At 33.6% G+C, this 24,540-nt stretch overlaps 1 protein-coding gene across 8 annotated transcripts in view; it reads right to left on the bottom strand.

The window, feature by feature from the left end:
- Positions 1 to 24,540, bottom strand: part of LOC118280630 (forkhead box protein P3) — a 68,327-nt gene extending 43,787 nt beyond the window's left edge. For 2 of the 8 annotated variants that reach the window (XM_050699620.1, XM_050699622.1), the window contains exons 1-2: positions 22,777 to 23,558; positions 1,741 to 1,926 (exon numbers count right to left, since the gene is read on the bottom strand). In XM_050699620.1, coding sequence (XP_050555577.1) covers positions 1,741 to 1,788 — 48 coding nt within the window. In that variant the 5' untranslated portion in view covers positions 1,789 to 1,926; positions 22,777 to 23,558. Of the gene's footprint in view, positions 1 to 1,740; positions 1,927 to 2,530; positions 2,573 to 22,776; positions 23,560 to 24,391 lie in introns of those variants that run through there. The other 6 variants (XM_050699621.1, XM_035600856.2, XM_050699617.1 and 3 more) reach the window with 5 other exon arrangements.

The following is a 24,540-nucleotide window of genomic DNA, read 5'->3' as shown; positions in this document are numbered from 1 at the left end:
TGCCATATACTGGGCACAATTTCAGACTCTGTGCTACTACTGAATTTACAAAAAAAAACGATAAAAGCTCAGTAATACTTTGCCCGACACGGTAGAGCTCAAGACCCTTTGCCCGGCAAACTGACTTGCAACCACTCTGCCAGCGATACAAAAAAATCTCTACAAATATTTTACTCTCCTGTCTACTCCTGAGAAAAACAAGGGTGAAGTCATATTAGAAATGTACCCCTAAAGAGGGTAGGAACATCAAAATATGTTTTGCATCTGAAAATGCATCGTCATCTAATGAAAAGGCCTTTCAGGGAACGCTGAAAAGAGGCTATTATAAAAAGCTGAACATTAAATTATTATTTTCAAAAAATACATTTTTTATTAAAATCGACGCCTTTGTCGAAGTGAGGTAATGATTGCTTTAAAAACAAGCTTTTTTTAAATCCTCTTTTTGAATCTTTTGGTGTTTTCAAGACGCAGAACGAAACAATGTAACCAAGAATTGTATTGTGAATGTGATTGAAAAAGAGTAACCTATGTAGTTTCTTGCTCGTTCTTCTTTATAGGAATCTATCACTTTGGAACGAGCAAATAGCTTCACTAGAGGACTGACCGACAGACAGACATTTTTAATATTATTATATTTGCATTGACGTTCAAAAGTGCCTTCAAACTCAAACTCAAAATATTTATTTGCATGTTAAGGTATTACACAGGTCTTAATTTAAATATTATGTACCTTCCTGGTCTATTTGAAATAAATAATTTGGCTTTGACTTTGACAGTTAAATATTAATCTTACTACTTAATTAACACCATTTATAATTAAACTAGATTAGTTTAGAAATATTAAGATATAGATAAAGAGTACCGACAGATGAAATAATAAACTGATATAATATTGAAACGGTATTAAAGAAGAGAAAAGGATGATCGACTTTCCCTTATTCTATACTAACTTCTACCAGCGGCTTCGCCCGCGTTTCCGTGAGATAAAAAGTATCCTATCACCCAAGTCAATTTCATCAAAATCCGTTCAGTAGTTTCAGCGTGATTGACAGGCAAACTTCCAGGCATCCAAATAAACAAACTTTCTCATTTATAATATTCTAGTGTGATATTGTGATTAGTGTCACCTAAGACTATCTTAACATTGCCTTTTTATTAACAATCTTTCTTAAATGATTAGCATCAAAACTAATACACACACAATAAGTTAAAAAGATACTCTATAAATTAGAATTCAATCAATTGATTTGATTCTAAATTCTGTTAATTTTAAGTAGATAACCAAAGCTTATGACTAAAACCAAATTACACTTCAAAATTCCAGCTAATTCGAAGGTATGTTGTGAAATGGATTCTCCAAATTGTAGACAAATATGGTCACAATTTCGACTTCTTATTTAGATAAGGTCCCGTTATTTTTCAAGTCACACCCTATCGCTAACTATCAAGTTAGACAAAGGTGCCAAAATAACTAGTTACAAAGCACATACACTAAAACAGTTTCACATTTTTTATATTTATATTAGTTTTAAAGAATAAAAACTCAGGTATTTAATGTAGATTCTAATACTGTTTTATTTAATTGATATACTATTTAGAAGAGTAATAAAATATCCGCCTAAAAATATTAGTAAAATTATTTTCACTCACATATTCTAGATATTTCTACACAAAAATCTATAATCAATTACTATCACAAATAATTATGATATCTAAAAAGTAAATATAAATCTAACTCACCGCTTCATCTAAGTTGTCACCATAGTCTTCATCCCTTTGGAGACACATCCAGATAACACTAATCCAGTTCACTGCACTTCATAAAACAATTAAAGTATATTGGACCTAACACGATGCCTTGCGGCACGCCACCTCAGTACTCTCGACAAGACTGACGCACACCAGCTTCGATGTTTTGAATACAATCTGTAACAGAAAAAAAAAACAATAATAAACTTCACTTGCATACAGAAGCATGTTTGTATATTTTTGTGAGAGTATTTGTTATTGAGCACAAATCAAAGGCTTGGGACCACTTTCATATCCAACAGGACAAACTCAAACTTACACTTTCAAACAATAATACCTAGATTACTAAAATTTCCACGAAATCTGCACTTGTGCTGTGCTAAAGTCAACCTTTGTATGTCAGGTTTAGGAACCAGTTATTTCAATGAAAACTAGAATTCAATGTTTGATAGATGACGCTTTTCTAAATAATACCGGCTATCTACTCGGAACAATGGGTGTGCCTTGAGGTACTACTACGTCAACTATAACATCTTCTACAGATAGATATTGACGTCAAAATGTTTCATTTTAATTACTATATTAATAGAACACAGAAAAGCTAATCAAAGCGTGCAAAACATATATAACATTGAGATTATTTTTAAAGACAAGAAAAAATCTTTCGGCAAATTCCAGTTTCAAGTTATACGTGGTTAATAATATTTTTATCTGAAAAATTTACAGCTAATATGAATTATTAAATTGCCAAAATAATATTAAAAGAAAAAATAATACCAACAGCAACGCAGCTGTAGTTCGCCACTTCCAACATTCACCTACAATAGTTTAACACAAACAATAAGTAGTATTTTTAAATATTGCCCGGCAATCTTTGCCTATGACTAATTTCTAGACAGGCCTTAACATAACACATACAAATCTTTTGGAGCAACCGGAAATCAAGCCCTATTTAGAAGGCAATAAAGTTTAATTTGACGACGAAAGTGGTAGTGATATAGGCTGTTGTATGATTGGGGCAACAATCGGTTGTAAAATGACACCTGAAGGCGACACTAGTCTGAAAGAAAATATTTTGTTTCTATGGTCAGTCTAGCTAAGCAAAACATTTTTGTTAATATCCTATTTCATAAACATAGGGGGCCAGTAGCCGGTTATAGAAAAATTCAAACGAAACATTGAACATGAATTTATTTTAAAATATTTCTTGGTTGCCATACTCGTACTGGTAGTTATTCTATACTGAATATGAGATTTTTTATGGTGGACGCCGACAATTGAGTATACGTTTCACCTGACTATAAACTTAAGTACATGGTACCATCTTCTATGGACTATGGACACCCGCAACACCAGAGGTCTTACAAGAGTGTATGAGTTTTTTCGAATTAGACTTAGTTCTGTTTTACTTCATAAACCTTATTTGTGTATTTAGTTATTGCACTAACTGCTATCATAATATAATCAGCGTATACTATCTTTCTTAATTTATTTTGATAATCAAACCGAAAGGACTTAAAAAAGGCTCAATTGAAATATCTAAAGTTCATTAGATGACCTAATCATCTTTCATAATCAGATATCCTTATCCCTTATCTGTTATTAGTGTGAAGGTAAATCATTATTTCCTTTTTCTTCGTCTCTCCGTTCATGGAAGCCATGTTTTAAAACACACCAATATATTAAAATTTTTCCTCATCTAGTCATGCCTGCTTTACGTGAAAGTACAAAGTAAGCTCTTGAAAATCAATATACTATGAACATAGCATCAAAAAATCCAAGAATTCAAAAGAAATATTTGCAAATAATGTTCCGGATGATTGTAAATCTAATGACTGTACAATGTTCATATTTTTTGTTATTTGCCGCACACTTTGCCAATAAAAAGTAGCTCAAAGTAGATTTTGACAAATAAAGTACTGCTAGACATCAAGTGGTACTCACTCAGCGACAGGTCAAGCCTAGTTCCAGTTTTGATACATAGATGTCGCTATTATTGAATAATTTCGAAATAAATTTGAGGAAACAACTAAAATAAGTTAATCAATAAAAAAATATATTATTTACGGTTGACTTAAAAAACATTGAATTCACAAGTACTAACACACGCTGTTCCGAGAAAGTCAAGATATTCTAACTTTAATCACTTTAAAGAAAACTACGACAGCTGAAAGCACAAATACTTTATCTGTTTGCTATATGAGAAGCTAAAAAACTAAAGATAAATCTTGAAAAATATTCTCACAAGTAAAAATGGACATTGGACATCTCGTCTATTTAACCCTCAAAAGATCTTTATAATGACCATGTAAACAACTTTTATATTATATTCAACCCTACCGCAGCATCTCCATAATATCTACTTGTAGACAAGTTTTTGAATGGGTATAAAGAGACCCCTCATACGAACACAGACACGGAATTCAGGGATTGTCAATTTGATACCCACAATTGGCGAATAGGAGGGTCGATTTGACCTTGAATCTTGTAAGAATATCCCGTTTGTATTTGAAGACGTGTTTTGACGGGACTTCAAAGTTTAAGTTACCTTTTATACTGCAATTTAACCCGTTTAAATCACTACAAAGATGAATTTGTTATCGAAAAATGCATTTGTATTGCAAAAACAGTTATAGGTACTTAAAACTTAATCTGGTTGCCTACTTATTACTCATACATTGATGATATAAAGACAGAACTCACATACGCATAAGTTAAATACATATAGCTAACATTTTATTTATGTTTCATCTTTATAAACATCTCATTTATCATCAAGTTTTGATTCATTTTACATGTAAACAAGTGCCCATAAAACTTATCTAAATCTATTAATAAAACTTAACTAAACGCCATCTCGTTAACCGGTACTGAACTTAATGGCTTACTAGCCGACTAAAACAAGTTGGTAACAACGCCATCTAGAGTAGATAACCTGTAACGTTTTTTTTCGAAGCGACGTCACGCCTGTTGCATACGATCAACCAATTGTTTACACAATACAAAAGACCCCTTGTTTGTTTTTCGCTAGACGTTTCCTGGTTTGTTTTGTGTGTGAATATGTGTTTGTGTGTGTGTTCGTATGTTTTCACAGCCGGCTCTGTGTGTTCGAGGACGGTACACAAAATGTTGTTGTTTGCACGGCCCGAGTAGGTAATAAATTCTCTGTCTGACTTACGTACAGATATTTTTATGCTTTAAATATTACTATGGATGTGCTCATTGGTGTAAGATCGAGCTATAGATAGTAGTTATTAAGATTGTTAGCCGTTGTGAAAGGTAACGTGTAACAGCTACATGTCCCAACATAATGCGTTATTGTTAACTTATTTGGTCTAGTTAGTTGTTAGTACGTAGTTATAACTAAGTGCCTGTAACTGAATGCCTAGCCACATTAACTATTGGTTTGAGTAGGTAACTATGTAATTTATTCGTTTGTGAATTAATTGTGTAATTCATTGATAAATTTTGTTTTACTTGTAGTATTATGAATAGGTACCTAATTGGGTTCCTACGTGCAATTAGCAAATTCTTCTCCTACGTAAATAAATATTTACGGATAATTTCATTTCACAGTCATCAGTTGATAGATAGTTAAAATCATCATGTCCAAAAGATTTCTTTAACGGGCGCAACATCGTTTATGGAATAAAGTAAAAATTACAAAATGAAATAAAGCCTCCGAAGGAATTGACAGAGATGTTTTTGCGATAGTTACCTCTACTTTTTATGAGTTAGGATTAAGTCCAGAAAGTAAATCATAATCTCTTTGTTTGTTACGCCAAACGTATTACCGAACATAAGTTTTTAAACTGACATTGTCTAACAACATCATTAGAACTTGAAACGGGATGTTTACCATGTTTATTAATTTCTATGAGTTTCCGATATTTTGACACTGTTGTAACCGCCATGATCACGGATGAACCAGTTCAGTAACAGACAGATTAACGAACAACTTCAAAACTATCAAATAATATCTGCTTTTAGAAAGGACAAAGAGAAACTCCAAAATAAAGCACCTACCTAACTATTTACAAAATCCTAATTGTGCATATTGCATATCCCAAAACTAGCATTCAGTTTATAAACACATGCGTTCTTCTCACTCTGTATTCAAAATATTTTACATGCATTGGAAATTTTAATTTTACGATTAGACACCAATAGGGATATATACAATGGAAAATAATCTACAAGACGGGCATTATTATAAAATAAAAATTAGTCATCTTCCTAAATAATACCCACAGAGTTAATTTTTGATATAGACGCAATATAGGTCCCAAAACGAAGCCCTGAGGAACTCCAAAAGCATACATTTTCACCACATAAGTAACCACCATTCAGAATCTAAACTATTTCTCTAATTACCACCACACATCCTGAACAATAATATTCCTGACTAGATCACACAAAAACCAGTTAATATGTAACCAAGATTATGCAACTTGCAGACAGTATGTCGAGGGAAACTGCAAACAATACGTCCATGGGAACATGGCCGCCTTTCCTACATTGTTCTTGTATTTATTATGTGCATGTACTAACAAACAAACCAATTAAATTGTTTATAGCTTATTTAGTTGCGTGGGTAAACTGAACTAGCTTAAAGCAGGCTTTTATTGCCGTCTTCTCTAATTCTTCTTCCTTGGTTTATTTCTTGTTGCTAGTCTCCTTCCATTCTCCCTTCTCAATCTTTTTCACATCACACTCTCTTTTCTTTTATATCATTCCTCTCACAATCATTTCCATCTGTTTTTTAATCAACCTCTTACTTTTCATACATCCTTATACATTCTAATCGTATTAAATAATATTCTTCTACATAAGTATACTAAAGAAACACTAGAACATAAAGTTAATTTAAACTGCAATAACTAATAAAATTAATTAATTAATCAAGAAACCAAATTATAATACCGAATCTGATAAACGCTTAGAAAGATTCAAAGAAGGGATGACCACACCATTTATTTAGAAGCATTGTGTATAAGCAGATATTGTGGATGCGTTGACAGTATCGAATTTTGGAGCAACTGAAACAACAAAGGGTCCCAAAGGTACATGAACTGTAGGGGACATTTTGTACCCGTAGCGTTACACTGCATCAACGAGATTCTTTGATAACCATTCAAAAATTTTTTTTTTAACTAACTACTAAGACAGTTCTGAGATTGATAAGGGTTAGGAACTCCAGAAAAATTATCATGTGAATATGATACTAGTTAATTGTCGCTTAAAAATTGGACCATAGAGATATGAAGATGAGTGTAATAAGACTTCAATCAATCAGTCAATTCAGTTCCTCCGATTTACACATTTTGAGAGCAAAGTCGGTCTGACACGTTGTATACGTGTAAAACTCATTGAACAAAGAGATAGAAACAAAAATCTGAGAAATTATTGTATATATATATTGCTGCTTTTCTACCAGAGATGTGCTATGCTACGTTGCTGTGGATGCATTTGGCTTCCACTAATCATATTAATTGGTACATATAGCTTAGCACTGGTAGAAACGGACTCAGATATATGAAAAAATGCGTGCTATGGATTTTTATGGCTTTTCTATTATCAATACATCGTATACTCGAGCTGCGCATCTTCCTCGCACAGCTACATAGCTTACTATCACTGGAAACGGACACGGACAGGTATAATTTATAGATAGCATTTACAATTGTGCCAAAACTGATCAAAACAATAACTGATAAACAATTTTACCTTGTCCTGCAAAATCAGGCCGATAATATTCACATATTTTGAGTCCATCATAAATAAAAATAAAATAAATAACAAACGTATCTATGTACAAGTTATAAAATGTATTTAGATTTGTATCTAGCTCAGAGATAAGATAGTGAAATGCTTATACATATGAGCTAAATTGGCATAATAATGTAAAGATGTGGCTTTTTCTATTCAATTTATGTCATAGTGTATCCAGGAGAATCCTTAAATCACTAACCGCCATACTCAGAGTCATTTAATGGTTACTTAACACAGTTATTAGCAAATGTTTTCGGTACAGTATCATTACTAAGAAATAGTTTAAGTCACCGAATGCGGCAGTTAGCATTTGTAATAGACTAGCTTCTACCAGTTTCTTCGTTCGCATTCTCGTGGAATAAAAAGTCCTATCACCCAAGTTAGCTCATACCCTGTCTGTATACCAAATTTTACCAAAATCCGTTCAGTAGTTTCAGCGTGATTGACAGACGTTTGTCCATCATTGATATTTATCAATTGGGTAATTTACAGTGAATTTGAATTTGAGTATGACAATAACCTAGTCCCTTGGTGCAAAGTCCCAAACAAGTCTCAACGAAAATAACTACATTTTCAGAAGAAAACACTGCAGAGTTTTCGTATTCTCGTCATCTAAGTTCATTGGCTTTTGTCAGTGTTTTATACTTGGTCATTAGTGTCAACACCAGATTTGCTACTGATATTTTCAATCCATATCCTAAATTACTTAAATTCGGTAATATCCAAACCAAATTCATAATATCACATCACTCATCATCAGCCTATAAGAGGCCACTGCTGACCAAAAGCCTTTTCTCGCACGGAGAAGGTTTGAGCATTAAAGTAAGCGTCCACAGGCCCGCATCATACGCATCGCACGCATCGTACATTCCGTATGACGTCATCAGCATGCATCGATGATGATGATGACGCGATGCGTACGATGCGGATCAGTGGACGCAGTTGTATGAGTTTCTATACAAGACAAACTAAAATCTGTTGCGAACGGACGAACCTTTAATCACCACGCTTGCTCAATACGGGTTGGCATAATTCATAATACATATCAGTGAAAATAAAAAACAAAACAAAATCAATAATTTTTTTATCAAAGAATCAACATTTTGGGGTCTTCACAAAACGTGCACTAAATAGATAATATCAAACAACAAACAAATCTACTGACATACAAATCGATCGCTATATATATATATATATGTGGAGGTATCAACATACATAATATTAGCAAAAATATAATATTTATTTACTGACAAACCACTTACTGATAGAGATAAGGTGGAAAATGAAATAAACATTTTTACGTATCACTTTGAACGGAGATATTGAATAGACGTCATAGCTATAGAGACTATATACTCTACAATAACATAATATATCGCCTTTTATTCCCCTAAAGAGGTAGGCAGAGGCCTTTTTTGAGGGAGGAAAATCATCCAATGACTTCTCCCACCTTGGGCGAGGTGAGAGGGAGTGTCAGACTTTTACTGACTAAAAACCACCCCGTTCCTACTCCTGCTTTTCGAGCCGGATCCCCGGTAAACCCGCTAGGTAGTCTGCAGCTCTACCAGTTTCGAGTCACAGAGGGACTCTTCATCATGAGAAACATGCGCAGACGCTGCGACCATTAATTTACGTGAGTTAATCATGATTTTTAAGTAGTTAATTTAGTATGTCTCACGATAGTTATAAAAAAAATATATATTATATGATTTGTCTAACCTAAGAAGATAGAATCAGATTTTAAAACAGAGATCAACATTAGATCCTGTTTGGACCACAGTAAAAAAAGTCTTACTTAGATAATAACTTTAGGCATTGTCTTACGCTGACCTTAAATTAATATTATTTATAATTACCTATTATGAGACACTAAACTAAACATGTCCTTGATTTTTTTGCAATGTTTATAACACTAAATAATTAACTATGTATGTACTAATAAAATGCCTCGTTGGTCGAGCGGTCGCAAATAGCAAAAGACCTGGGTTGGGCTTTTGACGGTTTTTCGAAACTTTCTCAGTAGTATCACGGAGTCTGGAATTGTGTCCAGTATATGGCAATAGGCTCACCCCTATTCCATGGGACTTATAACACAAATGGTGAAAATTGGATTATACAGTGGTACAACGTACCGTAATGTGCACCTCTGCCTACCCTTTCGGGGATAAAAAGACGCGAATAAAAACTGTACAAAGTATTTATTTCTGTACGGTAAAACAAATGATATACCAATAATAAGCACTTACTATTCAATTAACATGTACCCATTTGAATATTTTTACAATGTTAATTCTAACTCTACACTATTAGGTATTACCTGTTTAGCTATTTATCAGAAAAAAACAATCCCACCCAAAACATAAATGTGAAAGGCTGCCAAGTTCGATAATATTGGAATGCTTCGCCTATAAAAGAAGTGAGATCTAAATAAGTACCAAGTTCCATACACAGACCTCAGTTAAAAATGATATAACAAATTGGCAAGTTTTCACACACTTTGTTATAATAGGTTTATTTATTTTTGTAAGGTTTATTTTCTTTTTTTCTTATTTTACTTTACTTTGACTAAATACAAACCTTCGTAACGAATTTTAGGTCGGTACGACCATTGGAAGATATAGATAATTTTTTTGTTTTAGTTCCTTAGGGGTATGAATTTACACCTTCATTATTTTTAAAACCGACTCACACTTGGCCATTTTCAGATTTTTTCCTTTACCTTGACTTAAAAACCTACCTCCATGCCAAATTTCAAGTCAATACGACCATTGGAAGTGGTCTAGGTTTTTGATGAGTGAGTCAGTCAGTGAGTGTATAGTAAAAATAGCGATTTTCTGAAGTCAATATCTCAAGACCTACAATAGGTACATTAATGAAATTTTGTATTTTAGATAAGTAAGTAGATCTCGACAGATACTAGAAATTTCATATGCGTAGATAAAATAGATTTTGAGTTATAGGTGGGTCGAACTTGGCCCGAAATGGTTCGTGTAATATAACCCACGGCCGGTGTGTCGGTTTTTTTGCTCGAACTTGGCGGACACACTGCCGTGTGTCTAGATAAAGAAAACATGTAACACAATTGGTAAATAAAAATGTCATGTGAAAGTGGTTTGATGACAATGTTTCAAAAAAATTATGTATTTGGGGACCTACTTTCAAATATACATATAATATAATTTAAGCTAAGTTTTTTCACATTTTCAATGAGTAAATACAAGAACAAATATAAATACAAGAAAACTGAAGTAAATAGGATTCTGTTTTTTTTTTTTTGAGGGATAAGTCATTCAATGACTTGAGTATGGCGAGAGAGACAGTGTCAGACTATTACTGACTAAAAACCACCCCGTTCCTACTGCTGCTCTTCGAGCCGGAACCCCGGTAACCCACTAGATAGATCCCTCCGAATAAGTAAATAGGATAAGATCGCATGTTTGATAACATCATGATATGAGATGGATCAAAATTTGATTTGCTTTGGAAACTTTAAATCATCTTTAGGGAATGTGCAGTCCGGTATAGGATAACAAATTGAAACCGTTGTTTCTTTTCTTTCGAAAATAAAAATAATATAAAAAACCGCAACCTACCTACTAAAATTTTAATATCAGAAAGTAAAACTAAATAGTTAAATAATAGAAACAGAGTATATACGTCTTATCTGTAAACAATATGGCGCCTCTGTACCATAGACAATGACTAGTGTTGTTGTGTATACACAAGTGATTGAGCGGTTCAAAAAGATCAATTTTATGAAATAAGTGAATTTATTGAACTCATTCAACGATCGTATCGAGTTATTCTGATGTAATTTTGTTTTGTTTATATATACAGAGTTGTATATTACGTATATTAAGTGATAATTTAGATAGAGGAGTAAATACGCACTATTTTCGTCTATTATGTTAATTTTGTTATGTACATAGGTACCTTGAAGCCGCATTCCCAGTAAGGCTGAAGCCTGATCCAGAGCTGCGAACTACCTAGCAGATTTACCGGGGCTCCGGCTCGAAAATCAGGAGTAGGAACGGGGTGATTTTAAGTCAGTAAGAGTCTGACACTTACTGACTAAAACTCCCTTTCGCTTCGACCAAGACGTGCATAGCGAGGCTTATGGGAGACGCACATCTCCCTAGGGATGTGCCGTAACAGGCGTTGCACCCATAGGGGCTCCGGAGCAGGTCTAATAAGAGGACTTGGTGCCCCTTATCTGTGCTGAGGGTGGCCACCGGGGTAAAAATCTCACACCTTTAGTCTTTCTCTCCAAAAAGGATTGAAGGATTCCCCCCTTTAAAACATATGTAGGTAATATTTAGGTTATCTATGTAGAATTACAAAGTAATTTTATATACTTACCTACTACGAAATATTACGAATTTTATTTCCAATTCGGCCATTGTCCTATAGTATAATGTATACAGTAGTATTTTTTTAGTGGATTAAATGTGTATTTACATAATTTTATAGTACTTACCTACCTAGGTATAATAAAAAAAATACTAAAATTCCTCCAATTATACTCGTATATCTAGTTATTTAGATAAAATCTTTAGGTATACAGATTGTAATTAGAGATTATTTTATATACATAATATAGGAAGATAATAATTACGTATTTTTACCTAACTTTAATTTGTATATAAACCCACAAGGTGGACAGACGACGAGGTGGACAGAGAATGTAGTATGAGGGTGATTCTTTAAAAAAACACATAAAAAGTAAACGGCGTCATTATCCCCGACCAAAAGTTAACAATTCTGCAGATTGAAAGTTAAAGTTTTTTGAAGAAACACCCACGAACGAATTCTCTTTTCGATTAGGGTACAGGTTGTTTCTAACCACTGGATCTAGAAAAATGATATATTGGAAACCACATCTAAATCGGTTCAGCCAAACGCGAAAAGATCGCGCACAAACGTACAGACAGGTTAAATTAGGTTCTTACCTAATTATTTTTAAGTCTGTTAAAAAATAACAAATATTTTATTACTTATTCTTTAAACAGATAAAAATTGAGTTTCGTTTTTTTTTATTAACACACAAAAACTAGGTATATGTATAAAGTGTTAATTAAAAAAATTGATATAGACAAGGCGTATATACATATATATCTACAACATTATTGTCATAAAATTCTTCTAATATTTTATCTAAATGCAAAATATTGCGAGTATCTTTGTTAGTATTTTACGCGCAAAAACGAGTCAACGGATATGAATGAAATTTTGAAAATAGGATAGGTACTTAATAGTCTAGAGTTCTATGATAACTGAAACTACTGAATGGATTTTGATGAAATTTGGTATACAGACAGGGTATGAGCTAACTTTTTTGATATGACGTTTTATCCTGCGGGAACGAAAGCGAAGCCGCTGGCAGAAGCTAGTGGCATATGTACAAAATATCAGAGAAATAGACAACATTAAAAAAAGAAACATCACAAAAACACTTCATAGTATAAAATAAAATAACCCTCCTTCTGGCGCAGTCGGGTAACAAAAACAGTCACTTCGTCTGTCCCTATGTCCCTTTGCATGCTTAAATCTTTAAAACTACGCAACGGATTTTTATGCATTTTAATAATATATCACCATTGCACCCATGCGAAGCTGGGACGTTTAGTTAACAATAATGTATGAATAAAAAAAAACTTAGTATTTAATAAATCGTGCAGTATGAAGGCACGCGCCAATTTCAGAATGTTTAGGAAGCAAAAGGAGGTCGGAAGCGTAGCTGATAGTAATTTATTTAGATTTCGAGGCCGCAACATTATTTAGGTTGTTTTTGTTTTATCAATAGGAAGGCGCATTTTGTGCTAAAATTCGCGTACATGTAAACTTTTTAGATTAAACACGTGGAACGCTATTTTAGTCTGTGGCTCGTCATACGCGGGTTTCTGATTCGAATTTTTTGAATTATTGTTGCTTCGTTGTAATTTGAATTTTGAATTCTATTTTGTCTTTTGTTATTTATTAAAATAGTGTAATAGGGTAGATGACTATTTTTATTATTTTAATGTCCTTCTTGAAGATAATTTTAAAAAATTAGACAGGTGTTTTTTATTTTTTTTACGAAAACAGATTCTTTCGAAGATTATATATCGATTTGAAATATCGGGTAACGTCACTTCTAAGTACATATTATTAATTATTAAAGTCAAAGTCAAAGCATTTATTTCAGTTAATCCTAAATTAGGCACTTTTGAAACGTCAAATTGAATTGTTCGTTAGTCTGTCATACATAGAAATTAGGTATTTCCCCCCACTCCTAAACTTTGATTAGTTTTATCTAAGTATTGTTATCTTATAAGGCAAAATAAAAAAACACGTGTCTAATATTTTTTCATTACCTAACTGACGGACTAATTAGAATTTTAATTTTCATACCCCATCATCATCCTTTTTATTGCATTCTGTTTCGTCGTTAGATATAATTTAATTGTTAGGTAATTGATAAAAATAGTGTTATAGTGTAATGAATGTCAATGAAAATAGATATAAATAGACTACGAATAAACATAAAAGGTAATTATCAGAACAAACCTAGCTTTACTGAATTTCAAACAGTAAAACAGTGTCTCATAATAGCAAAAAAACATAAATAATTCAATTTCAATTTACATCTCAATAATGAGGTCGCGTTTTGTTTTAAACATTCTTTAAATAACCCAAAATTTATTTAACCATTGTATTATAATTATTATGCAAAAAAAAATGGCAGACCACCTCCAAGTAGCCCCAATACGGAACCTGAGCAGTTATTATTTATTTTTGGCTACATAATTATCAAGAAATAAACCACACCTGTACTATATGTACATACATTACCAACATAATACATACTATATGTGTTTGTTGTATATTTTTGCAAGGCTCGGTCCGATAACACTATCGGCCCGTCACGCCTACACGCACACACGCACACAAACGTAAACAAAGCATACGTATGTGTGAGTGTGTGCGTTGAAAAAAAAAACACTTTACGATCATCGTTTGGTTGCTAAGTTGGCCAAAAAGCTTTATTTGTTTAACATACGACTGTGGCTGTATAGAAAACCATTTGTTTTAACATTTCGCATAATTTTGATTCAATTATCGTGTTCTGTGTGCTGTGGCCTGTCGGCTGACTGTACGTTGACTGAAACGCAGTAACTGATGATAATTGACCAGTCTACTATTGATTTTTTACCTTATTTACTTATTGACTGGATTTATTTTTGGAATTTATTAGTTACAATTACTTAGCAATTGCACGGAGTCTGCAATTGTGCCCAGTATATGGCAATAGCATCACCCTCTATTACATGGGACTTGTAACACAAATGGTGAAAAGTACATTGTATAGCGGCATTACGTGCCGTAATGTGCACCTCTGCCTACCCTTTCGGGGATAAAAGGCGTGATGTTGCATTCATTTATTACATATTTTCTTGTAATTGCCATGTAATTCGATCTACATAGTGTAATTGTAATTACATATCTTTGCCTTGAAAAGGTCGTTGACACTAAGTTAGTCCCATTGTCGCTCTTGTATGACCGACATGGACATTTGTCCACAAATATTTGTTTGTACATATGACGAATAGGGAATCTCTATCGAAATGTTCAGAGCTCACCCCCTATTACATGGGACTATCCTAGCGGGTTTACCGGGGCTCCGGCTCGACAAACAGGAGTAGGAACGGGGTGGTTTTTAGTCAGTAAGAGTCTGACACTCCCTCTCGCCTCACCCAGGGCAGAAGTCATTGGATGATTTTACCCAATCAATAAAAAAACCCCCTATTACATAGAACATAACATAACATAATTACCATAGCAATAAATAAAATCACATACCAACTAACTATTAAAAATAAGCAAAAATCAATTCAGGTTACTATTTTTAGAAGTTAAGGAGTCAAAAAATATCTCTTCAGTTCCTTATAAGTAGGCATTTTAGACAAATCCCTTCAAAATATTAATTTATTCATGCTATTACATATTATCCAATTAATTATGCACATTATTCATTAAAAAAATTAAGCGCCATAGAGTGCGCATGCGCAAATCTATTTTCATCCTTCCTTAAAACCTACGTAGATAGTTGTCAAAAATATTGTATAATAAGTATTTAGTACTTTATAATTAAGGTTATAAATAAACTCATTAATAAATTGGCGACGTCACGCCTTTTTATCCTTGAAGGGGTAGGCAGAGGTGCACATTACGGCACGTAATGCCGCTATAAGTACATTGTACACCAACTTCACACCATTTGTGTTATAAGTCCCATGTAATTTACTATTGCCATGTACTGGACACAATCCCAGAGTCTGTGCTACTACTGAGTAATTTTCGAAAATCCTAGTAGTACTTTGCCCGACCCGGGAATTGAACCCCTTGTCCCACAGTTGCACTGGCACAATCGACCAACGAGGCAAAATTGTGGAAATCGGTTAATGTATTCTGGAGTTATAGCTTCAGGAAGGCAAATCTGACCAATTTTTATATAATAGATAGTGATTTATAATTTCAGGTATTTTCACGTACAATTTAAAATAACTGAATCATGTGAAGATGAAATTAATTAACCGAACTCGAAACTAAAATCTTCATATCAATGATAACTAGATAAAAATAGTCTGATAACACAAATCAAATCACTTTAAATCATCCATATTGTAGTATAGTCTACAATTTTAATGAAATAATACGTTGCAACTATGGACCCTACTTACACCTCTACCTTCCCTGTTTTCCGGAGCTGCGGACAACCTAGCGGGTTTACCGGGGCTCCGGCTCGAAAGGCAGGAGTAGGAACGGGGTGGTTTTTAGTCAGTAAGAGTCTGACACTCCATCTCGCCTCGCCCGAGGCGAGAAGAGAAGTCATTGGATGATTTTCCAACCTAAAAAAAAAAAAAAAAAAAAAACCTACCCTGTTTGTGATATAAAGAGCTAAATATTTCGTTCTTCAATTAATTCGTACTATAATGCTATAGTAAAGCTAAAGGGGTAGGCGTGACTATTCGTTTTTTCTTCACTTTAAAAAATGTCGACACCTTCTAATTTGAATTTATAATTTTTATTTTGAATATTTGATTCCGATTTTGTTTTCTAGTAGCTAATAGCTATATCTCTGAGTCTGTATATTGTGTGGTGTGTGCAGCTGTCAAAAAAAAATTCAAAAATACTCATCTACTTATTACCTAACGAGTTCCAGATGTTTTTTTTTTCGATTGGGGGAAATCATCCAATGACTTCTCCCGCCTTGGGTGAGGCGGGATCCTCCCGCCTCACCCAGTGTCAGACTCTTACTGACAAATAACCACTACTCAATTTAAACGTTTAGATTGAGGAGCCACTTTTGCATTAATATATCTATGTAGTTATACATGTTGCTGCTAAGTCTAGAATTCGTGCTGCAAAATCAGCTACGTTGCTGCTAAATAATAAAATCAGATTTTAAAAATTTCATGTTGCTCCTCAATCCTTACAGACATGGTACATACATACATACAGGTTTTAGGCTAGATTTTCTGGTGGTAGCTAGATTAGTGTTCAAAGTCATTTATCATAATGCAACGTCACGCCTTTTATCCCCGAAGAAGTAGGTAGAGGTGCACATTACGGCACGTAATGCCGCTATAAAATGTACACCCACTTTTCACCATTTACGTAATAAGTCCCATGTAATAGGGGGTGAGCCTATTGCCATAAGACTCCGTGCTACTACTGCGAAATGTTCGAAAAACCGATAAAATCCCAGTATTACTTTGCCCCGATTTAACCCGGGAATCGAACGAGGCTTTTTTTGAGGGGGGAAAATCATCTAATGACTTCTCCCCCGCCTTGGGCGAGGCGAGAGAGTCAGACTCTTACTGACTAAAAACCACCCCGTTCCTACTCCTGCTTTTCAAGCCGGAGCCCCGGTAACCTGCTAAGCAGTCCGCAGCATCGAACGAGACTAGACAAGTAATTGATTAGTTTAATAATACCAGTTGTTATTTTAAACTCAAGTTTAAAAAGTACGGATTCGCAAAGTCGAGGTTATATTATTCAAATGTTATTTTTAAGTTATTTATTACGGAGTATCAATGACACCGATGACGTAGTACCAAATTAGAGATTAATGCAATATGCTAATTTAATCTAAATAGGAAATTGTTTTACATCTAGTAATATTTCACCTTGTACCCTACATACGCACATAGGTCATAATTATGCAATATAAATAAGCCATTAAGGGCCAATACTATCGCGCGTGCCTCATAGAGCCATTAGACCACCACAGATGGGGCCCAGTAGGATTGATGTCTGATCCGGAGCTGCGGACTACCTAGCGGGTTTACCGGTGCTCCGGCTCGAAAAGTAGGAGTAGGAACGGAGTGGTTTTATAGTCAGTAAGAGTCTGACACTCCCTCTCGCCTCGCCCAAAGCGGGATAAGTCATTGGATGATTTTCCACCCTTTAAAAAAAGGGCCAATACTATATAAATTACTAATGAATATAAACCTACATACCAATATATAATTTGGCCATCAATTTAATTACGTCATTAGTAGCCTTTTGTAACCATTTTATGTCCCCGCCTCTATTATGTCTGTCTGAATGTGATTTATAAACTCAGAAACTGTAGCACCAATTTTAATACGGTTTTAACGAGTGGGTAGAGTATACATAGATCGGTTCTATTAATTAGGTCGTACGGTTTACTCATGTAACGGTTCGGCATTCGCCGCGTTGGTTGTCGCGCATACTGCTTATGATTATGAGCCCCGTCGTGGCTTGAAACTAATTGAGTAACGTCTTCGAACAGTTACGTGAGTAAACCGTACGATTTAATGGATTTAATACTTATCACGATAATTATAACCTACGGGTAGATTGTTTGATAATTGTGATTTGATAAAATTGAGGTTGGGCTTTATGTAAAATACAAAAGGCGGTATTGGTTAACTATTTCTTTTTTAGACATCACATCATACATCAATAATATGCCTCACCAAGCATTGTTATAAATGCTTATTCTTCTCCGTGTAAGAAGAGACCTTTGCTGCTTAAAAAATAATGTTTTATTATCTATTCTTTTAAGGAACTTTACGTTCAAGAACATGTTAAACCCTTATTTATTTAAGGGGGAAAATCATCCAATAACTTCTCCTGCCTTGGGCGAGGCGACAGGGAGTATCAGACTCTTACTGACTAAAAACCACCCCGTTCCTTCTTCTGCTTTGAGCTGGAGCCCCGCTAACCATTTACGTTGTCCGCAGCTCCAGAAACATGTCAACACAAGCTTAGAAATCAATGAGTTTGGTCAAAATAGGTACCTAATGTTTAAACTTAAATAGGTAAAGTAAATAATGGTGGCCATTTATCCCCATTATAAAATTGTTGGTAACAGAATAAAAGCGAATGTTACATAATAATAGGTATTTGGTGTAATTCAATAATTTTCCTCACATTGTTACATATTAGGTTAATTACATAATCAAGGTGGTAAATTCATTTACCTAATTTTAAATCTTGTTGCTATTTAAATGCTTTTATTGGTTAAATATTTATTACATTGCTATTTACTGTCATGCATACAAATACCTATTTATTAAGTAGGTAGTTATTTAGTCTTATAGGTACTACATGTACTTTTATATAAAACTGAAGAGTTTGTGGTTGTTTGATCGCGCTAATCTCTGGAAGTATTGGTTAGAATTGAATAACTCTTTTTGTGTTGGATAGACTATTTACCGAGGAAGGTTATAAGCTATATATCATCATGCTACGATCAATAGGAACCGAACAGAGTGGGTGAAACACACCTGATGGTAAGTAATCGACGCCGCCCATGGACACCAGAGGCATTACAAGTGTGTTGCCGGCCGGCCTTCTGGGGAAGGTTAGGAATTTAAGGGTTGTTGGGGAATCGGGGTTTTGTAAAGGCCCAATTGTTATAATTATTTACAATCATCGTCCATCACCCGTTAACACTGCCTGTACTAACCTTTTTGGTAAAATTCGTTAACTTATTTTTTTAATCATAACTACGGTAAATGAACCATGTCAGTTACTATATATTTTTTTTGTAAGTAAACCTTCTTTTATAAGTACCTACACGGTACTTACAGGGTGAATCATGCATTGTCGGCCACTGATAGAAATTAGGTTACCGTCTTACATACGTATTACACCATATTTTGAGTAAATCGATAATAAATGGTATAAAATTATGAGTAGGTTTGTAAGTATAAAGTTTTATATAATGAAAACTATTTATTTGAGTCTTTATCTTTGAAAAAGCTTACCGTCGCACTCAGAGTCATTTAATGACAACTTAACCCAGTCCTTAGCAATTGTTTTCGGAACAAAATCGTTACTAAGGAATTGCTTGAGTAATCATTAAATGTCTCTGAGTGCAGCAGTTACTCTCAAAAAGCGCAGGTACTTAAAAAATCAAATAGATCATAATATTATTTAATTAAATTCTGATTCTTTTTTGCAAAATTATATTTTCGAGTAGTTTAGAGGAGAATCGGGATCTTTCTCTTGATCAAAATTAGTTTGAATTTAATACAGTTTATCTACATACAGGTATATAATAATGTATAAATGATACGCTTTTTATTTCAGACTTTTTAAAAATATACAGTCCTTAGTTGTGTTAGTAGAGCGGTGTTAGTAACGATATTAATTAAATGAAATGAATTTATTTTCTGTAAATATATACATATTATATTATATACTCAAGTAATATTGTTACTAAATACATATAAACCGCTATACTGATAAATAGGTATTATCTAATTTAAAACTTATTCTTATTAACCGACTTAAAAAAAGGAAGAGGTTCTCAATTCGACCGTATTTTTTTATGTATGTTAATTTTATACAATGTTAGCTAACAAACAACTAATATCTACACTGAGTAAAATAAATATATTTAGGTATTTGTTTTTGAGACTGAATTTTTTTACCTAGGTATATGCTAATTAAATTACTTAATACCTTAAAGACAAGAGATAGTTTTACAATTTAAATTACTTGATATTTTTACCGAGCCTATATTATCTGAAAAAACATGTTCAATCGGCACTTAAATAGGCATATACAGATACCTTTTTGTTTGTAACCATTTTATTTAATTCCACTGTATCGTCACGCCTTTATTCCCGAAGAGGTAGGCAGAGGTGCAGATTACGGCACGTAATGCCGCTGTACAATGTACCAACTTTTTATCATTTGTGTGATAAGTCCCATGTAAAGGGGTGAGGCTATTGCAATATACTGCGCACAATTCCAGACTCCGTGCTACTACTGAGATTTTTTAAATCCGAAAAAAGCCTTAGTAAAGTAATTCTTTGTCTGACCTGGGAATCGAACCCGAGACCCCTTGTCCGGCAGAATCCAAAACTGGCCAAGAAGGTCTAAATATTTATAGAGCTAACAGACAAAATCAAAATTAAATAAAGAGCAACACCTAATCTTATTCATATTCTAATTTTATTCGATCACATTAAGCCTACATTTTGTAAAATATTGTAACACATTCACACACACTTCAAAAATACAGTTTCAAATTTTAAAATAGGAGAAAAAAGGTCTCCAACATAAGGGTTTGCTTTCGAACCCTTGTTTTTAAATTTCGAACCCCCTTATTTGTCTTTCCCAGTCGTCGTGACGTGGCTGTTAACTACTTTTTTTTAAGAAAAAAACTTTTAATGTCTGTGATAAACTGAGTTTCTATTTGTGTGAGATCTTTTGCTAATAGTTAATGTTTACTTATAAGAAAGACAAGGAAAGAATTTATTGTTGAAAGGTTATTATTAGTATCTAGATAAATTAATAATTTAAATATTAAAATTATAAATTTAAGGGTGGAATGGGGTAACTTGTATCAAGTGGTTTTTTGATAGGTATCTCCTGAATGTTAGATGTAGAGTTAATTACTAATAATACCAGTTAGCAGTTAGTAACACTAGTTAAATATTAATGTTAACTCATTTAAATTAAAAAGCAATTAAAAAATCTATAAAAACAATATTTAACAGCTGGTTTCCTGCTAACTCAAAAATAGGAAATAGAGCAGCCTAGCAAAAAACTTAAACTCAAAAACAAAATATGTTTTTAATTTTTAACTATTGTGCTATTTTGTTAAATACAACCAGTTATTTTATCACTAGCCAATTTGTTTTCTGAGAGTTAGGTATCATTCTAACATTCCATTTTTGAATATTAAAAAAAAAACTTTTTACAAAAAAAAAATAACCGACTTTACTGAAGAAAATCGGTTAAAAAGAACACGAATTCAAAAATGGAACTAATGGAACTGGTTGGTGATAAAAAAGTCAGGCTGTATATTTTTTAGAATATATTTTTGACTATTAGGCTGTATATTTTCTAGACTATATTTTTAACTATTCAGTAAATTGAATTTAATAGTGTTTATGAATACTTTACTCATTCAAACCACTGCTGTTTAAATACTAATTATACTAAATCTGCATATTTATAGATACCATTTGATAGATTTGATCACCGGTTACCTATTCTTTGAAGTATTATTTATTGCTTAGGTTTTTGATTAAGTTTAACACTGAATAAACACATTATAAAAACAGTTATTTACTGCTTAATTTCATTGAATAAAAATCAATATTCACAATAGTCAATATATTGTATCGTGTAGTAAAATATATTATGTATTTCTGACTCGTAGTTTTTCTTTAGCCAACTGACAATAGTTATTGAAAGATAAGGAAAAATCTATGAAGAATTATTATCTGTTCTTATTTGTATTTCCATATTTGAAATACCAACAAGGAGGCCACAACACTTCCAAAGAGGACAACGCTCTTAAAGAAAATAATGTTTAATTACATTTCGCGTTTGCATAAAACTTTTGGTAGTGTGATGCCAAAAATCAATATTCAATATACCTAAATAAATGTGGAGACGTTCGATACGTGAGCAAATATAATATAATGACGCCTCTTGTCTCAACATTTTTTCCTATTGCCATAAAAGGTGCACATAAATTAAAAAGTCAACTCATCAAAGTTCGTCTTCGCCTAAATACATGACAAGTAACCTCTCCCTCCCTGTCTCCCCTCTTACACAAAGTGACAATAAGTCGCGCACGCACACATGCGTATTGTTTGTACACTCACACATGTACAGAACCGGCTAGGTATTTGGTTTCCCGCCACCGGCGCGAACACGCACACAAAACACGAAGAGCAAACAATACAAACACCAACACACAAGTAAATTTAAACTCACCTCAAAATAAATCCATTAGAAAACACACTTGTTCAAACAACTAGCGCTTAGCCTCGAAAACGCGTTGAAAAAACACTCGCCAGTATCCGATGTGTACTCAACACTTTTCCAAACTTTCTGTGCAGCGTGCCTACTTCTTCGTTAGCACTTGGACTTCCCGCCAAAAGTTCATTCAAATTGTCAAAACTTCCGAAAGCGCGCCGAACACATTTAATTCGAAAACTGTCAAAACAGGCCACCTACATCGATCATAATATACCGAAGTAGTTAATCAAAACCATATCTTGTTATCTTTATAATTGGGTCTTCATGCCAACTGTTTTCATAGCGCGCTGCAAATTCGCGAACATTATTTTCACGGCCGAAATCGCTTCCGCAATTCAATTGCGAGTTTTAATCAAACACTATGGCGAAATAAAAGAAACGGCGACAAGTGGCCCCACTTATTAACACACGTTGCGCGGTAAAAATAAACTATGATTAACTACCATTAAGATTCGCGGAGACAACCGAAGCACCGGCGAGCGTGCGAATAGGTTATGAAAAATAAATTAAATGTAAATATTGCAGAAAAAGAACCCTCGTTACAATGAGGGCCTGCCAATAAAATCGCGAATTTGTTTACCGCGTCGCTATTTCGGTCGCTAGAGACGGTTCCGATATGAATAATTATTATCGCCGGCGAGCGAACATCGACGCATAGTTGTCGTTTCATAAAACGTGCGCGTTAAAACTGAGTCGAAGGCTCGGCCCGTGTCGGAGCATAGCGCCGAATAAAATAAACAACAATATACCTAAATAAGCGGGCGACGGGCGCGGCCGAGTGTGCGTGCGCGCCGCTGTGTGCGTGTGTAAACAAGGGGCAGCGCGGCTTCAATGACATCCTCGCCGGCAGCCACCGACTCTGCTCATTAATAATATTTTGCGATATGTCTAAATTATGATTTCGTCTTATCCTACGTGCAATATCTGTTTAAGATTCAATTATACAGATTCTATTTGTACTAGTTTTTTTTTAAAGACTTTAACAATGATAGCCTAATTATTCGTCGAATAATAACAGTGAATTAACATTGTAAATTATTCTACAAACACTTTCAGGTTTATATCAGGTTGGTCCAATAAGAATAGGTATAAGAATAGTTTTTAAAAAGAAACTTATTATACAACAATACGTAATGATGAGACTTATGAACACTGTGTAAAAGTAGATATAAGTACCTGAAAACTATCTAATATGTAGTGTAAAAAACTCTGGCAGAATAGTCTACAACTTTGTATTGAAGACTCGGTTGCCATCACAAAGAAAAAAAATGTAATGTTTATTGACATTACAGTTAATAGACTAAACTAATTATTTATAGTGAAATAACTAAGATAATTTGTGTTCCTGAAAGTAGATCATAGTTTTTGGTATGCAATAGAAAACATTGAATTCTATGAATAACTTAATTTTTTCAACATCTATGCACACTTTTTCATGTTCATAACAATAATGCATTAGCACATTCAGTCTAATAAATGATCAGTGAATTAACTACAAAGCTTTACTGAAAACTTAATCATTAAAGAAAATGTACTAAAACGGTTAATCAACATAGTATGTAATACTTACTTAGAATTACTATTTCACAAAAACCAAAACACTAAACCACACCACATCACACCACATCGACAATAATTCACAACACAACACAACACGAACGAAACAAAGAATTTTTTAAATAAATAAAAAAAATAAAACTACACACGTCCGTATGCCCC

Source organism: Spodoptera frugiperda, chromosome 16 (assembly GCF_023101765.2).
Source record: "Spodoptera frugiperda isolate SF20-4 chromosome 16, AGI-APGP_CSIRO_Sfru_2.0, whole genome shotgun sequence".
Taxonomy (NCBI): Eukaryota; Metazoa; Arthropoda; class Insecta; order Lepidoptera; family Noctuidae; genus Spodoptera; species Spodoptera frugiperda.
Note: the sequence above shows the minus strand (reverse complement) of the source record. Positions and strands in the feature narration are given on the sequence as shown.